This window comes from Notamacropus eugenii, chromosome 1 (assembly GCF_028372415.1).
Source record: "Notamacropus eugenii isolate mMacEug1 chromosome 1, mMacEug1.pri_v2, whole genome shotgun sequence".
In the NCBI taxonomy this organism is placed as follows: domain Eukaryota; kingdom Metazoa; phylum Chordata; class Mammalia; order Diprotodontia; family Macropodidae; genus Notamacropus; species Notamacropus eugenii.
Window position 1 is genome coordinate 451,617,521 of NC_092872.1, and position 19,972 is coordinate 451,637,492.

At 39.1% G+C, this 19,972-nt stretch overlaps 1 protein-coding gene across 1 annotated transcript; it reads right to left on the reverse strand.

Moving 5' to 3' along the window:
- Positions 1–1,751: 1,751 nt before the first annotated feature.
- On the reverse strand, positions 1,752–2,773 carry LOC140526682 (olfactory receptor 10A4). The gene has a single exon (XM_072643090.1). The coding sequence runs from the start codon at positions 2,697–2,699 to the stop codon at positions 1,752–1,754; it is 948 nt and encodes a 315-aa protein (XP_072499191.1). The 5' UTR covers positions 2,700–2,773.
- Positions 2,774–19,972: the final 17,199 nt, after the last annotated feature.

Consider the following 19,972-nt stretch of genomic DNA (forward strand, 5'->3'; position numbering starts at 1 on the left):
TTGTTTACCCTTTCCATTGTAAAATTAGGTGAGTTCAGTGCATATAGGGCAAAAACAGAAGCCACCATCTCCAGAGCTCAAAAGAGAGGACTATGGGGTTAAGTTATGTGACTATAGTACACAAACTTTATTATTTTTCATATGTTTTCTTTTTTTCTGGGACCTATGATAATTAAAAAAATAAATTGTTTTATTTTTCCTGATACTTTTGTTTTTCTAATTCATTCATTTCTTTATATATTTCTCACTCTTCCCTGATATAGCAAGTCATTTCTTTGTAACAAAGTTTATAAAACAAAGAGAAAAAAAAGCAGTTTAGCAAAACTGACAAATACATCAATGGTGTATCTGAAAGTAGATTCTATATTTCATGGTCTCCCACCTATGCACTGAAGAAAGAGAGGTGTAACTCTCCTTCTGGGACAATTCTGGTCATTATAATATTTTGGTGTTCAATTTTTGTTATTGTATTTCATTGTTGTTTGGTTCTCCTTGCTTCACTCTATGTCAGTTCACTTAAGTCTTCCCATGTTTATTTGAATCCTTTCATATTCAGAGGTTATTACAAAGAATGTGATAGTGTTGTAATATCCTATTACATTCATATACCATGTTTTGTTTAGATATTCCCCAATAAATGGAACCTAATTTTGTTTCTAGATCTTTGCTGCCACAGAAAAGTGCTGCTAGGAATATTCCAATTTGGATGGGACCATTCATTCTGTCTTTGCCTAGGAGTGGGATTTTTAGCTCAAAGGATATGAATAACTTTCTCACTTTTTTTTTTTAAAGCAAAATTCCAAATTGTTTTCCCGAATGTCTGGACCAATTCATAGATCCCCTAAAAATGTAACTGTCTTCCTTTAACCCTTCCGTCATTGACTAATATTGAGCCTCTTTTGTTATCTTTGTCACTTTAATGTGAAACTTGAGGTGAAATTTTAGAACTGTTTTAATTGAATTTCTGTAATATAACTAGAGTTAAAGATCTTCCCTGCCCATTAATAGGCCTCAGATACTTTTTATTAGTTTCTAATGAGGCACTGGATCACAAAAGGTTGTGTTCTTCAGCTCTGAAAAGTGTATATAGACTCTGAAGTAAAGTTTTAGTTTGGGGCTTACTCTTTGGAAGAAGGTTCTTGTGCCAGATGAGACTCTGGGCAGCCATTTTAAGAAGCCCCCTGGCTTTGAAAACTCAGATGTTGTTGCTTCTCTCTCTGGTAACTATGTATGCATGTAAGAGTAAGATAGTTGGCTTGCTCTGTTGATCTGTGATTATATATATTGCTTATGGTCAGGCAGGTAGAAGCCCCATCTGTTGGTATTTATTTCTCTGTTTGTATTTCTCTGTTGGTAAATGTAATTAAAATAGATTGTTGACCCCTCAAAAGTTGCTTTCCTTTTAGAAAAGCAGATCTAAGAAACTGTGCAGCAGGCCCTCCTGGGTATGCTGGTGTCCTTGCTACTACAATTTCTAACATTGACATACTGCTTTATGTTGCGCTTTATGTGCATTATCTCATTTGAGCTTCACAACAAACATGGGTGGTGGGTACTACAGGTATTAATATTCTCAATTCAGAGATGAGGAAACTGAGGCACAAGAAGTTTAAGTGATTTGCACACATATAATAAGTATTGCAGATGGAACTTGACTCCCAAGTTCAGCTCTTTATTTCCTTCACCATCCTGCCTTTTTGCGTTTGTCCTTAAATTCTATCCCTACTTAATTCCATTTCCAGCAAAATTAGTCATAATTTGTGAGAGCCAAGGGATTTTCTGAGGGTCCGCTGGAGTGCAGCTTTCACTTCACTGTTCCTCAGGCTGTAGATTATAGGGTTCAACATGGGAGTCACTACAGTGTAGAACAGTGAGAGCAGCTTCTTATTCTCAGGTGAGGTGTTGGATCGAGGTCGGAAGTAGGTGAGGATGGCAGTGCTATAGAAGAGGGAGACAACAACTAGGTGGGAAGAACAAGTAGAGAAAGCCTTGTGCTTTCCCTCTGCTGAGGGCATCCTGAAGATGGTGGAGAGGATTCGCACATAGGACCCCAGGATCAGCAAGAAAGGAAAGAGGATAAATAAGACCGTGGCTGTCAGTGCCTCCAGCTCAAATAAGGAAGTGTCAGCACAGACTAGTGCAATTACAGGAGGGCTGTCACAGAAAAAGTGATTTACTCTGTTTGGACCACAAAATGGGAAGCTGAAAATCCATGTTGTTTGTACTGTGGCCACAGGAAACCCGGAGAACCAAGAGGCAGCAGCCAATTGGATACAAGCTTTCTGGTCCATGAGGATGGGGTAACGCAAAGGGTCACAGATGGCCACATAGCGGTCATAGGCCATGGTAGCAAGGAGGCAGCATTCAGCAGCTCCAAAGAAGAAAAAAAAATACATTTGGGTTGCACAGCCAAGAAAAGAGATAGTTGTGTCTTTGGTTAGCAGGGTACTTAGCATCTTGGGCACAATGACCATGTTAAAACTAATTTCCAGGAAGGACAGGTTCTTGAGGAAGAAGTACATGGGGCTATGTAGGGCAGAATCAGATGTAGTGACCAGGATGATAAGGACATTGCCCATAAAAGTGACAAAATAAATAATCAGAAACAACAGGAACAGTAGAATCTGTAGCTCAGGGGGCAGGCCAGAGAAGCTAACAAGGACAAATTCATTCACTATTGTCCAATTCCCCCAAACCATTCTAGGCCAGAACTGTTTACACTTTGGGGAGGTGAAAGAATTTCTTTCAGCCCCAAGGGGACAGAGAATTTACCATCCACTGTCTACATCTCCATTCCACCTTACAGAAAAATGTCTTTATATGAATTTTCTCCTTTACTTTTTTGTCCTCACTTTCTCCTCAAGTTTCTGAAGATCCAAGGACCTGCATCTTCCAAAAGACAAACATTTGGCACTGTTTCACATCCCATAGGATAAATAAAAAGATCATGTAGATCACCTTTAACCCTTCAAATTCTTCTTCATGATCTGTCTTCTCTGCAGGGATTTGTCACAAATGTTTCACCATTGTATCCCTCTTCCCTCGCTTTGTCTGTCAGTTTTCTAAGACAGGAAGTAGGGCTATTGCAGCAATAATGAAAGCTGTTCAAATCAGATGGAATTCTTATCTGCAAAGCAAAAGTTGGGAAACATAATTAAGACAACACTTCTTTATCAGCTAGTCATTGCCTTCCCTGTGATCAGAGCCCTGGACTAGATGCCATGGAGGGTACAAAGGAAGGAGAAGGTACAGTTCTTCCTACTAACAGAACTCTTTAATGAAAAAAAAAGTAATGCCCTCAAAGAGCTCTCAGCCTAAAGGGAGACACACAGAGGATAAGGATGGGATCCCAGACCTCTTCATCTGATTGTCTTAGCACCACAGGAGGTGCCATCAGACACAGGAGCGAATCTGTGACACAGGTGAGGGATTAACTATTACTCAAATCAGTCTAATAATTCATGTTAGTTCCAACAGCAGGAGAAGCATGAGTCTTAATTTTCTTTGTGGTATTACTCTTTTTTGGGGGTGATGGTGGAGGAGGAGGATTTTTTTGCTTCATTAACATTTTTATTATGCCTATAAACTTAAGTTAGTGTGAATGTGTAGGTAGCTAAATTTTCATAGCTACAGTATCTCATGAGATACAGTAAAGACCATAGTCTAGGGTGCCAGGCCTAGAGGCCTGTGGGCTACCCGAGTCTTCCCTTACCTCTATCGGAGGTCTTCGGTTGGCCAAACCGGATGCTCGTATGAGAGAAAGGATGTTCCAGAGTCGAACAAGGGTTGAGCTTTATTCAGGGTTCTGGTTACAAGTGCAGGGGAATTCTTCCTTAGGAGGGAGCGAAGAATCTCCCAAGGAGGCAAAGATCTTACAATAAGAGATTGGAAGTAGAAGTGTAAGTGGGGAGAGAGGGGGAGGGGAGAGAGGAGAGAGGAAAAGCGGAGCCTTCTGTCCTGTCCGCTCCACGCCCCTCTGCCCAAGAGAACTTTCAGGCTTTCCTGATCCTACTTAAGCTCTCCAGTCACGTAGTTTGCACGTCAATACCGAGCCTGTTAGGTAACTAGGTGTGCCCAGATCCGGGACAATCTCGAGGGCAGGGAGAGCTCTTTCCCATCACGTTTCTCACGGGAAGAGGCAGAAATACACGAGATAGCTCGGTTCACTTCGATTCCCAGTCGTTTCCTGGGGGGGCCTCGTGAGAACTCTAAGATTTAGAAGTTCCCACCTTTACCCGCCCGAGACTGTCCACCTGGAATTGAGCTTCCATCCCCAGCACTAGGGCATGTGAAAGATAATCAGGCCATTGTAGCTATGTCAGTTATAGACTCCTTAAACTGCATAGACTGGAAATATCTAATCAAATCTATACCTTCTTCAGTATCCATTTAGCCAATTGACTTTTGGCAAACTCATCAGAATTTTTTTTGTTTTTGTTTTTGTTTTTTTTAGTTAACAAACATTTATTTTCTCTTTCCTCTTCCCTTCATCTCCTCTAAATTCTTTATATTTAGCCAGTTTGCTCCCTGCAACTTCTGCCACCTGGGGCTGAACAACACACATTTTTCCAGAAGGAGAATCCATTAAATATCTTAAGAGATCTATCATGGTCCTTCAAATCTTTTCTTCTGCAGACTAGACATTCTCATTTTTTTTCAATTCATCCTTATATTTACTTTGGGCAATTTGGCTACAGCAATCTTATTTCAGCTACTATCCTCAATAGTCGATCAAGATCTTTTGCCTTTACTGTTTATTGACCCTATTTCTCATAGGCTGAAACTAAGGCCAATGAAAATCATTAATCATAGTGAATAGGCAAAAACTTTTCTTATGTGAGACTCTACATTTTCTGAACCTCAGTTTCCTCATCTATAAAATAAACAGAATCGACTAGACAACCTCTGAAGTATCTTTCAGCTTTAATTCTATGATCCTAAAAATCTGATTGACCTCCCACATCTTCATTCCAGACTGTCACTATCCTTCTTGAAATACAGTGCCCTTGAACAATGCATTGCCAATATGATCTGATGAGGGTAGAGTTCAGCAGGAACAAGTTCCAAGGTCAAGTAACAGCCGTTTTTTATACCAGCAATGTCTGTTCCCTGTTGTTTATGTATTCTGAATAAATACAGCTCCCAAATAGTAACACTTATGTTCTAGGTGTTATGATGGCTGCCTTAACTTCTTCCCACTCCATGATTTCTCCTCTCTGCTCCCACCTCCTCAATGCTTCCTTCTTTGTTGTGCCAGTGTCACCTTTCTTTGGTCTTTTCCCTCTTTACTTTTGACATGATGGGTAGATAGAGGTCCTTAAAATGCCTTTGGTGGAACAAACTCACCATGGATTCATGTTCTACTCCTTACATTCTCAATTTATTAGCTGTGAGATGTTCACAGCATGAGGATTGGGAGCTGGCCATGGGGAGAAGAAGAAATCAGTTTTAAAATTTTATACATTTAAAAAGTCATGAAAGGTTGTTAGAGCAACAAATATTTGTCATAGAATATACTGCTTAGCAGTATCATTTATAATATTATTATGATAACTAGTAAAGGTTAAAGAGCTTCTTGATTACTTAGTATGGTTAGAATTTGAATAAGGTTGTTGCAGCCAAAATGGATGAGTGGTTGGGAAAATCTGTTCAGACCATATCCCCTATAATCTAGTGAGTAATACATTATTCTTTCAATGCTACCTAGAATTTCACAGACAGCATGGTCTTCCCATGGTCTTACTTGGACAAGAAATGGTAATTACTGCTGCTGTTGTGAAGATCCTAAAGAATCCTACTAGAGATTGTATCAGCTTTGGTACTCACACTTCATCAGTACCCTCTGACTGGAGAACTGGAGAGTGGAGCAAAAAAAGCTCCTTCCATAGCTTCTCCTCTCAGAATCCCAGCCATCCATTCCTTGTGTCCCTTCCTCTTTCAGCTTCCTTTTGTGTACTGTCTTCCCAACTGGACTGTGAGCTCCTTAAGGGCAAGGACTGTTTCTTTTTCTTATTTGTATTCTCAGTGCTCAGCACAATGCCTTGTACAGAGTAGTTGCTTAATAAATGTTTATCATATATATTGGTTTCAGGTGTGAAATATGGAAATGACTGAATCTTCTAGGTCCTGGGTTATCCCAACCCAAAAATAATTATGTTAAATTTTATATAATTTCATTTATGGCATGAGTTATAGTGTTCTAACGTAAAGGAAGACCTATTAGTTTCCTTGATATTAACAAGCTAAATTGAGGAGTTTGGCTCTTTCTTAGTTTCCCTGATTCCTGACTCATTCATATGAGTGTAATCAAACTTGTGTTATATTCAGTTCATCTTGAAAATATTTCTCCCACTTGGCCAAAATAGGTTGTGGAACTCAGCCATATAGTAATTTGAGCAGAGATATCCTAGTGGTCCCGTATAAGGAACTCCTTTTGGTGAATCCAGGCACAGGTCCAGTCAGTTCAGTGTTCCATATAGCAGTGTAAACATTGCTTAACATGCCATTTTCTTTATGACATACCCACTTGCCCATGAATTGTAGGTTGCTAAAAGTAGAAGCTAAACTCATCAACTTCTTTTGAAGGCATTTCCAAAATCTGGGTGTAAATTGTAGTTCCTGGACTAGTGGGATCTGTATAGAGAGCCTATGTAGATCCAGGCTTCTTTATGAAAATATCAGGTCATCTAGGAAGTAGATGTTAACTCTGCACAGAAGGTGAAATGGGAGATTGGGAAGACAGAATTAAAATGATTACTGAGCCATTTTCAATTATTTTCAGAAAGTCATTGACTTGGACAGGATATAAATAAACAGTTCAGATATTCAAAAAATGGTAGAAGTTCATTGTTTTCCACTTACATCCCAATGAACTTGATTTAGTTCCAGGCAAGATTCTGGAACTCATTAACTAAAGGAATAGTTTGTAAAAAATTAGAAAGGAAATTAGTGATGATCAAGATCTAGGATCAATTAATGAAGAATAATTGATCCCAGATTAACTTCTTGCTATTTTTATAATTACTAGAGTTGTAGATTCTGGGAATTCTGTATTGATTAATCAATAAAGATAAATTGAGCACCTTCTATGTGCCTTGTACTGTACTGAGCACTGGGTATACAAAAAGAGGCAAAAGACAGTTTCTGCCCTCAAGGAACTTACAATCTAATGAGAGAGACAACATGCAAACAAATATATGCAAAGCAAACAAAATATAGGATAAATAGGAAATAATTAACAGAGAAAAGGCACTGAAATTAAGGCATACTATATCTGTATCTAAGCAAGGCCTAACAAAGTTTTTTGTCCTTGTGGATAAGATAAAGAGGTATGAACTAAATGAGTTCAGTTAGGTCCATTCGGATTGTTCTGATCCACAGAATAGGGATGAAATGATTTATTTCAGTCTGGAGGGAGGTCTTGTGTGGAATACTCTTAGGCTCTGTCCTTGGTCCAGTTCTGCTCAACATCAAAATAGTGAACTTAGATGAAATTTTAGGTGTCATGTTCATCAAATTTGTAGGTAAAATGAAGTTGAGAGGGACAGCAAACAATCTTATAGACTAGAACAATGGACCAAATCCAAGAAGTCAAAATCGAATAGAGCTGAATGTAAAGCACTATACTTGGGTTAACTCTCCTCCCTCCAACAATTGCAGAAGTACAGAACAAGGAGCTGCCTTCCCTTCACCTCCTCCCCTCTACTTTCCTACACCTGATTCCACATCTTCCTTTCTTTTACATGATTGACTACACCATCATATGTCAATCAGAAAAGAAAGAAAGAAACATTTATCAAGAATCTACTAAATGTTAGGCACTGTGCTAAGTACTTTACAGCTATTATCTTATTAGATAGATCCTTGCAGCAACTCTAGGAGGTAGGTGTTGTTATTAGCCCCATTCTACAGTTGGGGAAACTGAGACAGACAGTAATTCCATAATCTGGGTCACACAACTTGAAAGATCTGAGGTCAGATTTGAACTCAGGTCTTCCTGACTCCAGGTCCAGCGCTTTATCTATGGTGCCATGAAAATCCCTGTTAAATTTACAAGAATAGAATATTCTGCTAATCTTAGCTCTTTCAGTCTTCATTTAAGCTTATTTCTGGTGCTCACTCTCTCAAGATTATTGAGTCTGCTTTGAGGCAGCAACAATACATTGCTATCTATTGTCTAAGCATAATGACCAATTGAAGCCCCTCCCAAATGAGATGCACTAGTGTGTGTCCTCCAGTTATGGTAGCACCTGATTCTTTCTGGACCCTGTAGTTTAACTATATCTTCAAGACTATCTCCTCCTAGGCTCAAATGGCCCTTAAACGTCTGCATTCAATTGGTTTATTCACTTTAAAGACTAAAGTGTTGGATACTCAGCAGCATGGAAACCAGGTTACTCTTGTGATGGTTTCATGTTCAAACCACCTGTAATTAGCCTTAAGAGGCTGATTGGAGGATCACTCTCTCAGTCAGAGGAATGACCCAATCCAAAACAACCCCTCTGACCTTGACTACCCTAACCTGGTCTGTTGAACGGATCTGGAGCTAGGATGAACCTCACACTTGCACCAGCACTGGAAAATCCACTTATTCTTATTAACTCAAGAACATGAGACTATTGTCTGGGGGAATCAGGGGTAACCTTTGTGGTACACTCCTGCTATGCCATGACTACATCTTTCCTACACACATCTCCCCACCCCCACCATTCTTGTAGCTGTTCTCCCAACATTTTTTAAAAAAAAAAAAACACTTGAAATAGCCCATTTAAGGGGACTCCACAGATGACAGACAGGGTCCTCAGCTATTCTCAAGAGAAAGCACAAGGCTGAGGAAAATAAAATGCTTTCAGATATGGAGGCTCAAGTTTCTAGCCAAGCTGATCCCGGGACACTAAATATTCTCTGACTAGGAGTTTATAGGTAGATATTTACCAGTATGGTCATGCATCATTATTCTGTTTCTTGAGTCAGGAAGATCCCAGACACTTACTAAAATTGAGTTGTGTGATCCTGGGCAAACCATAAAAAAAATCTGTCTCAGTTCCCTCATCTATAAAATGTAAATGATAACAACACTTACCTCCCAGGGTTGTTGTGAGGGTCAAATGAGAAAACAACTGTAAAGGGCTTAGCACAGCATCTAACACATATACAAATATACAAATTTAGATGTTGTTGTTATTGTTATTATTACTACTTGCTACTTGTGTGATCTTGGACAAGTCACCTAAACTCTCTGGGTCTTGGTTTTCTCTTTAAAATGATGGGTTTGGACAATGTGATTCTTAATCTATGGTACGTAGTGGCACATCCCCCTGCTAGTTACCATTCCTGAATGGGAAATAGAATACACTCAAACACACACACACACACACACACAAATACCCATCCATGCATGTGCACATGCACACAGACCCCACCCATGGAAGGAAAGGTACCTAATAACTCAAACTATGTCACACAAAATCTTTCTATTTCAGAAGTCTCCTTCCTCACCAACACCCCCATCAGTTTTGCATTCAAGGTCTCATGATAGCATTGTGGAGGCCAGTTTAAAGATCCAACAACAGCAATCTCCATTGTAGTCCATGGCTTTAGTTTGCTCCTATTCCTAGCTCCTTCCAAACAGAAGCACCAATGTACTTCCTGGTGCCATGGCTACAGCTGCTTCCTCCCATTTTGCAGTTTGGCTGTACTGCCTTTTACTTTATGTTAATATCCTCCAGAATTACATTGATCCATCCATTAACACTTTTGATTATTTTTACTTTTGATCATTTGACCAGTTAATATTTTACCTAATTATACTTTTATTTCTTCATCTTCCTCATGAGGATATCATGAAAAACTATATCAGATTTGTTGTTGAAATCTACATTTCTCTGATTAAATACTAATCCTTTAAAACACAAAAGTAATGAGGTTAATGTAGTATGAGTCACTCTAAATTAACCGGTGCTAATTCATAGTGATCACTGCTTCCTTTTCTGAATACTTAGAAATGATCCATTTAATAATAATAATCTTGGTAGTCATGCCCTATTACTAAGACACCACACCAAGGTTCAACTTCTTTAATTCCCATTTCTCCCTTTGTGTGGCTCTCTGATCTCCTCTTGCTCAACTGATTTTTGCCTGGTGTTCTAGTTCCTGTTGCCACTCCAGATCATGCTATTTTCCCCAGACCCCTAGCTTTTCTGTGATTATTGGCTTCCTAATCCCATCTAGATGCATTGATCCACTTTTGTTCCTATCTTATATTTGGCTTTCCCTGTTCTTAAGATTTCCTAGCCTTAGTTCTTTATCTTATGTTCATGCCTTCTCTTATCACTGCCATTCTTAGTTGTGATATTCTAAAAATGTAGGCATTACCCAGACATGTCTGTCTAGGAATTTTATACATATGCACCCACACATACAAAATGCTAGTAAACAGAGTCCCCTCATTCTTACCCCTTTATTCTTTTCTCAAATATAAAATGATAGAAGGGATCTGCATTCTAAAAGGTCTGAGTTTTGGAGGTCCTTTGAAAACTTCTGTGTGGAAAAGGCACCTTAGCTTATTCCTCAAGACATGAAGGAATGAAATGAATGAGGAGTGGGAAAAAGCACTGAATACCATTAAGGAAAGTCAAATGAATTTTCAGAAATTCAAATCTGTACTCTTATTGCACTCATATGAGAGTACAGCTAGATCTCTTCAAGTTCAAAGGTCAGAGGAATGGAAGGTAGAGGAGGGGGAACAAGATGTGGAAGAACAAGTGATTGACTTCTAGTCAAAACAGCTGCATTCCAATCCCATCTCAGACATTCACTAACTCTTTGACCTTGAGCAAGTCACTGAACCTCTTAAAACCTCAATTTCCTCATCTGTACAATGGAGCAATGACAATAATGACACTATCTACTTCATGAAATTCCAAGGAAAGTACACTTCTTAGGTCTCTAGATAATCCTCAGGTCTGATCAGGCCTGAAATATTACTTGTAAATTGTCCCTGATATATGCTGCTGTGGTCAGTTTCTTTTAATCAGAGAACCACATTTCTAGACACACTCAAGGAAATGGGAGTTTCTGTCATAACTAAAACCTTTTCAAAAGTAGGAAGCAGTTGGGAGAACCCAGTGAAGAGGACCAAGGAAGCAGGACTGCTTAGGGAAGGAAACTAAATCCTCCAAACTCAGCATACCTCAGGAGATTCAGAGGTGGCTGCTGGCAAGCATGATGTAACTGAAAGAATACGACACCATAAACAAGACAGAAACTTCAGACCTGCCACTAATCTTGATGTGATTTTAGTCCCCTAACCTCTCCATCTCTCAGTGACTCCATCTGTAAAATGGGGATAGAACGTATGTCACAGGGCTTTTGGTGGGTGTAACGTATTAGATGTGAAAACACTTAGAGAAGTACAAAAAGTATAAAGAAAGCTGGATTTGTAGTCAAAGTTTGGGGTTTGAATCCTGATTTTGAATTTTTAATATTGTAATCTTGGGCGAATCATTTACTCCCTCTATGCTTTTAGTTTATTTCCCTGCAAATGAAGGGATTGGACTAGATGGCTTTTAGGTTTCCTTCCAGCTTTAAGTCTATGATCCTATGAAGGCTATAGGAAAGTTTGAAGCATTATTATTGTTTTTGTCTCTGTAGCTCTGTCAGGGCAATATCTCAAAACAAAATAGCCTAGACCTTGCCCAAAAGACTTAAGGGAAAATTAAGCATGAGAGGTAGAGAAAAGAGAAGAAACTGAGGCACAGGGAGGTTGCAGACATCCCAGGATTCAATCATGGCTCTAATGAAACACTGAGGAGCTTATATTCTGGCAACAATTCAGTGTCTTCTAGAAGAATTACCCTTTATTCCTAGTCATTGTGTCTGGGAGTTTCCAGTCTCTGTGTCTTAAGAAATTCCAACAATTATAATTGTCATTTTTTCTTTTCTCTTCCTTCCTTCCTTCCTTCCTTCCTTCCTTCCTTCCTTCCTTCCTTCCTTCCTTCCTTCCTTCCTTCCTTCCTTCCTTCTTTCCTTTTCTCCCTCTCTCCTACCCTTTCTTTTTTCCCCTTGCCTCTTTTTATTTCCTTTCCTTTTTCCAGTCTCCCAGAGTTAGGAAAAATGGTGATGGGAAATGTTTCCTTGCCTACTTTCCAAACTCATTAAACCTCTGAAGTTTGCTGATACCTCAAGCCTTTACTCTCAATCCCTTACATTCTTATCTATAACTCCAGACTTTGACCTCTATGCCTCCCATCCTCATAAGAGTGAGATGTGAAAACAGAAATGGTGGAAATAAAGAGATTATTTTTTGTATAGAAAATCCATAATGCCTTCTCCCATCTTCTGTCCTTTATATACCTGATAAGGTCATCTGCTTCAGTCACTTCAGAGTAGCCTTGTATTTAGCCTGTGTCTAAAACTTCAGTAGAGCCCAGGCTGGGTCTGTGTTACTCACTTAAGAGGAACTCTGACCTGAATTACGACTTTTTTTTTTAGCTGTTCCTGGAGACCATAGGGATGGGGAATTCTCCAGGGTACCTCTTCCTTGAGAGTCATATGTAAAATCACAAAACTGTCTCCTGTCAGGAGGGTGAGATGGGATTCCTGAAGTCTCTCTCTCCTCATGATTGGAAGAAAGTTTCAGCTACAGCTTCCACCTTGTAAGCAGATGGCTGGGCAGATAAGTAGAGCTCAGGGGACTGGTATTAACATACTCTGTTTGGGCTCAGGAGAGACTGAAGGAAATGTTAGTTTGCCCATCCCCTTGTATCTTTGCCATATTTCTAGCTTGGCATGGACATGTGTGCCTTGCATCTTGTAAATAACCTCAGGTGGGGAAAACCATCAATTGTCTTGGTAAAAGACAGTCAACGGGCAACAGTACCAAAGTAACCACTGGGTACATTGCACAGAGACTATTACTTATAAAACATGATTTTGTGATTACAAGATGGCCAAAAGTTGTATGAAATGATGTTTCCTGTTGCCTTTGGAAGTGGGGTAAAACCCATCTCTATTAAAACCTATAGTTACTTTCATTTATAGTGAGAATATCAATTGATATGATTCCGATCAAAATACCCCCAAGTCTTACCTTATGCATACAGAGTATGGGGCAAACCTTCTATACCCAGAGATACTCTGCTTTGTAAAACGATCTCAAACTGCTCAGTATTCTCAGAGGAAGAGGCAATGATTGGGAATGGGAAAAAAAACCCAGAAATGATATTTGGGAAGAGTTGCTCCCTCCTGCAGTGTCCCATAGCTTTTCAAAAACATTTCCTGAGAAATTCTGATTTCCATGAAACTAGGAGTGCCATAGTAAATGCCATCTCCTTTCTTCTTCTATGGCAGAGTCACCAGAGGAAAGAAATCCTTCCTCACCAGTGACATTGTCTTATTCCCTTCAGCAGCATGAGGGTAGATGAGGGGAGTTTATGATTACAACAGGGACATAAATGTTAGGGGCCTCAGATAGTAGACTGGCATCTTCTGGGAGCCTATTGATTTTGCTTTAATCAGAGGAGTGGCATTTTTCCCAGAAGGCAATTCAAGGCACAGTGTTCCTTGTTGTGCCTGATGAGGGTATAGGGAAACTGGATTAGAGGAGTCCTCTTTGTGAGAAAGTTTGCTGTAGAGCCTAGGATTTTATCCACTTCTTTGTCAGGAACAAATATTCTACACATTCCATGGTACTAAGTTCTGTCTTTTTTAAAACAAGCTTTGATAGTATAGGATACTATGTTTCCTACGTGTGGGCCAAGAAACGACAGTTAGAACCCAACATGAAACAACTGATTTACTTAAGATTGGAAAAGGAGTATGATGAGGATGCATACTGTCACCTTGTTTATTTAACTTTTATGCAGAGTATATCACTCAAAATGCAAGGATGGATGAATCAAAATCTGGAATTAAGTTTACTGGGAGAAATATCTACAATTTCAGAAATGTAGATGATACCAGTCTGATGCCAGAAAGTGAAGAGGAATTAAGAAGCCTCCTGATGTTGGTGAAAGAGCAGTATAAAAGCTCATTTGAAGCTTAATATATAAAAATCTAAGATATTGGCAGCTGGTTCCATCACTTTCTGGCAAATAGAGGAAGAAGAAATGAAAGCAGTGTCATATTTTATATTCTTGTGCTCAAAGATGATAGTAACAGTTATTTCAGTCATGAAATTAAAAGACACGCCTCTTGGAAGGAAAGTTATGGCAAATTTGAACAACTTACTAAGAAGCAGAGACATCGCCTTGATGACAATGGTTCATATAGTCAAAGCTATGGTTTTTCAAGTAGTTGTGTATGACTGTGAGAGGTGGACTATAAAGAAAACTGAGGGCTGCAGAATTGACACTTTCAAATTGTGGTGCTAAAGAAGACTTTTGAGAGTCCCTTGGGTAGCAAGGACATCAAATCAATCAATACTTAAAGAAATTAACTCAGGCTATTCACTGATAGGTCAAATACTGAAGCTGAAGCTTAAGTACTTTGGCCACATAAATGAGAAGATGGGGCTAAAAGGCTCAGATGTTGGGAAAGATTAAAGGCAAAAGGAAAAGGAGGTGACAGACGATGAGGTGGATAGATAGTGTCATGGAAAGAATGAACATGAACTTGGACAGACTTCAAAGGATAAAGGAGGATAGGAGGGCCTGGTGTACTATGGTCCATGGGGTCATAAAGAGTCAGATATGACTGAACAACTTGAGCAACCAAAACAACAAGGAACTCTGAGTTTCTGAAAACTACGGAAGCAAGGCATTAGCTCGGGAAGATTCCATCATGGTGGAAGGATTTCAGATACCTAGTTACCAACAGACAGTTTCTACTTTCTAAGGACTCACCTATCCAAGTATTGTGGAGGGGCTAGCAATACAGCTACTTTTTGTTAAATTCTTTGGCAATCCATGAAACAAACAAACGAAAAAATAGACAATGACCTTCAGTCCTATGTGATCTCCTGCTGCTGCAGTGACTGAAAGAGTAGCAAAAAAGGGGGCTAGAGGATGGTAAAAATCATACATTCTTCAGACTACTTATAAACATAAACTGAGGTGTTTGTCTCAATATGGGTTCCTTGTCAAATGATGGAAGACTAGACATACTACTAGAGCAACTGAATCATGTCAGTTGACATTCAATCAGCAAGGCAGTCAACAAGCTTTTATTAAACTCTTACTAAATGCCAAGCACTATACTATAAATAAAAGTAGAAGATAAAAGAAAAACAACTCTCAAGTTATTTTTATAGAGGCAAATAAAGGAGTTGTTTTTATCCTGCCTTCAAAGGCAAAAAGAAACATCATTTCCATGGGATTTTTTGTCATCTTGTAGTAGAGTATACATGATATGTATTTGCAAAGTGACCACCATGAAAATCATTGTAGCTTCTGTGCCAACACCTGGTGCAAATGATAAAGACAAAGAAAGATTCTATGTAGAACTCAACAAAATCCTCCAAATTTAATCAATTTATGCTTTAAGGCTTAGAGATTTCAATACAGAGGTAGATATAGAAGAAAACTGAAAATTATGTGTGAAAATATGGTTCAGCAATAAGAAATAACGGAGTTCAAAGATGCAGATTTCTCAAATGCCTTTTTCCAATTTATTATGAATACTTCAGTCAAGAAAAAGAATAATATAATAAATAATATAATAAAAATCAATATGCTATTTTAACCAATAGGAAATAACTTACTTATGTGGGAGTCATTCCAGAATTTGTTGTCTTTATGTCCCTAGACCATTCTATTGTTAGTGGAAAGACCCAAAAAGTAATATAAAATTAAGAGAAAGAATAAAAATGAGAAAGAAGATATGGCATACAATTAAAAAATCTTTAATGTATTTAAGGGAGTAGGATAGGAAATATATAAAGAACTAGAATTGACAACAATTACAATCATTTCCTAAAGAAGTTAGGGTAAATTAATTGCCAAATCAAGAACAAAAGAACCTGGAAATTGTTTCAACTTTATCTCCTTGTAAGAGAAGAGATATTTCAGTCAAGACCAGCACCGATTTAGAATAGAAGTTCATTTGTAAATTTGTGAAGAGAAGGATTGCTGATGATTTTGTGTAGTATTTCCCCATGAGGTGTGTGCTGATTTTACCAAGTATTGTAACATTACAGAGCCCTCAAATGAGATTCATAATTACTCAGAAGAGTTTAGCTCTATGCAAAAAGAAAACAAAAATCAAGTGGATGAAGACTGTCTATTGTTGGCAATATAACGTATTCAATTGAAATGACAACCAACAGTATATATATTATTACTTATTGAGAGAGTTATTAGCATACAGTATAAGGCAACTTCTGCCTCCTGCTGCCCCCCCAAACTTCCAGCTGGAATGTAAAGAACCTTCCGTACAAAGAAGAGCAACCCTTTTTTAAACTTCAGGATTCCCGTCTCCTGCTGCCGCTGTCCTTTGAGGGTAGAGGAATGCCCTCAACCTAATGATGAACTTTCTCACACATGGTCATGCCTTTCATATCCCAGTGACCCTGAACTGTAGAACACCACTGAAATCCCATTCCACACTGCATACCACCTGGTTCCTCATTTCTATCCCCTTCAACTCTCTTACCACAAAATTTCATCCTAACTCTACCAGTCCTTCCACTGTTTCCTCTGGAAAGCTTGCTCCATAGGTAACAAACTTCCCTTCATCTTAAATCTTTTTTCCATCTATTTCCTCTTCCAGCTATTAGCACTTACTGAAACTTGGCTCCTCCCAGATGACAGTCTCTCTGGTTGCCCTTTCCAGTACTGATTGCTTCTTCACTTATTCTCCTCTACTTATTGGTCTAGATGGAGGAGTTGGAATACTCCTTTCTACCCATTGCCACTTACAGGTTCTTTCCCTGGCTCCCTCACTCAGTAACATTTTGTCCTTTAAAATTCATACTATTCACATCTACTATCCAAACAAAATCCTGGTAGCTGTTATCTACAGACCCTTAGGTCACTACCTTCTTTCCTCAGAAAATTTGGTGCCTGCTCACAGTTTTTCTCTCCTTACCAATTCCCTTCCTCATACTAGGAGATTTCAACATATACATTGATATTCCCTCAAATACCCTAAATACCCAGTTCCTTAACCTACCCATCTCCTGTGAGCTACTCCTCCACCCCACCTTAGTCAAACAAAAATGGTCATACCTTTGATCTTGCCATCACCTACATATGTGGGTGTTCCATATTCAAAAATTCTGAAATTCTTTTATCTGATCATAATTTATTGACTTTTCATCTCTTCCTCATTCTTACAAAACCCAACTCTTCCTCTCTACTGGGATCTCTAATCCCCTGATCCTTCGATTCTCTTCCAGGCTGCTTCCCCTGCAGTAGCCACTCTCCTCTCTTCTCCCCATATTGACACCTTGGTGAACCAATTTAATTCCACACTGTCATCCTGTCTTGAATTCCTAGCCCCATTATCATATCACTGATTACACCCAGTCAAGCGTCAGCCATGGATCACTCCAGTCATTCATTGCTTTTGCTCCTATACAGGTACTGTTGAATGAAGGTGGAGACAATCATGCAACTGTTCTGTGTCCACTGTAAATTTATGTTCCACAGCCTCAGATAGGCCCTCACTGCTGCTTGGCAATCCTACAATACTTTCTTTATTAACTCATTATCCCATTCTCCACAACAGCTCTTCCAAACCTTTTCATCCCTACTCACACCTTCTCCACCTACTCTCTTGGCTGAGAACCTTGTGTCATATTTTACAGAGAAATTGAAGTATTCACCCTGAACTCCCTCTTCTGCCCTCTTCCTTATCTCCCATCCCTCAGGTGTCTTATGTCACTTTCTCCTCCTCTTTCCATCTCACATGATGAAAGCCTTCTTACCAAGACTAATCCCTTCTCCTTGTTCAAGCTGTCTCATTCTATCCCATCTTCTCTGACAGACTGCCTCCTCTGCCATCTTTACTCTATCATTTGTTTTCAGTCTCTCCCTATCTACAACTCCTTCCCTAGTGCCTACAAATGTGCCCATGTCTCCTGTATCCTGTTATTTCTACCTCTACAACATTTCTCATGTCTACATCTTCTCTTGCTCACAGTTAGGATTCTACTTCAGGTTCAATAATCATCTCTAGCATGGACTATTATAATAGCTTCCTAATTTGTTTCCTTCCTCAAATGTCTCTCCTCTCCAATTTATTCACCACATAGCTTCCTAACTGATTTTCTCAAAGTGCAAATCTAACCATCTAACTATATCTCCCCCTACTCAATAAAGTAACTTACTTCTATGGTATAACTTACCTCTATGGTATAAACTCCTCTTCATAACCTGCCCCCATTCTACCTTTCCAGTCTTATTACACATTTCTCCTCTTTACAGATGCTGAGGTTCAATGGGTGACCTCCTTGTTATTCTTCACACACACATTCTTCCTCTCTCTGTACCTTTGTATTATCTCTCTCCTATCTCTATGGAAGGCATGACATGTCTAGCTGTCAAGAATATAGTAGATGCTTAACAAATACTTATTGATTGTAAAGATGAATTAGGTCACAGTTTATATAACTCCTCTATTCTGTTGATTGGAATCATGGAATTGATTTGAGGATATACATACTGACAATCAGGGGATTAACAGGAGTTAGAAGGCATTTTATAACCCAACTTAGATTGGTACTAGGGACAAGTTAGCAGTAGGAAGACAATTAAAATAATAGACTCATGTAGCAAAGGCTGCACCCCCTTCCCCCACATACATGTAATATGGGGTAGGGATTGTTATTATAAGGACTCAAAGGGAGACAAATTAGACATCTCTTTCCTCTTTTCCTTCTACCCTACTCCAAGGGAGACTTTAATTCCTGCTAGGAGGGGAAGCAGGAGTTTAGGGCCAGAAGCTTAGCCTATGTCTCACAGATGCCTTATGCCACTTTCTCCTCCTTTATCATAACCTCCTCAGATAGAAGGTTACTGGGTTAGAATTGTATCTATATGCTCTCTTAAATATTATTTGTCTAGGGGCTATGGTTTTCATGTTCAAGCTAAATTCCTGATGAACATTAATTGGGGAAAAAGTGGACCCCAAACTTTATATCCAAGGCTTGACTCTCTTCCCACCAAATACCAGTTCCATAATGAACACAGATAGAAAATGGCAAAGAAATACATTTATCCAAGTTGATAGCAAAGTATAAATCAGAGAAAGGATACATAGGAGAATATATGCCAGACAATACAGAGTGAAGGAGTTCTTCCATTGGGAGCAGGGTGACTTAGATCAACCAAAAGAGTTCCAGATCTCACCTAGTGGGAAATTCTCCAAAGTCTCTAGCATAACAAGCTGGAGAGAGAGACATGATAGAGACTACTAGCTTCTCTCAGGTTGGTTTCTTTCCAGAGTCTTATTCTTCCTTCAGTAACATGAAGTTGATATTGTCCATTTTTCAAAGCTGGAAGCTCGAAGCCCCTGAAGTGACTGCAGAGTCCAAAGATACTGAAGACACCCAACAACATGAATAGTGAAGAGACCCTTCTCTTTCTCTTCCAGTTCCACCCCGCCTCTCACACAGACCTGGGGCATTGATCTTTACCATCAGGAAAGAGTTCCATACCGCTGGGCTTTGGGACTTGGGTTATATTAATATTAGACTGTGGCTTTTGTGGGCTATTTGTTGGTTGTATGGCTTGACATAATTGTTCAAAGCCCTAGACTTTAGACTAAAAGTGTTATAGCCCTCCCTTATTATGGAAAGGCTTATTTAGCTACTTTATCTCCAGAAGATGCTAGCAGACAGCAATGATCCAGAAGAGGTGGAATTGTTGAAGGCCAGCAAATGTTAGCACATGGTACTCCACTGAATAGCTTATTGTTTCTGCTTGTTTTGATTGCTGAGCCAATTTATTTGTATCCACATATAGATTTCAGGGACTTCCCAGATAAAGCTCATAACTAGTTGTCCCTATTGCCATTGCTTTCTTCATGATTT

Excerpts from the sequence above, each read along its gene's own strand:
- LOC140526682 (XM_072643090.1), bottom strand. The coding sequence starts at position 2,699 with ATGGTTTGGGGGAATTGGACAATAGTGAATGAATTTGTCCTTGTTAGC.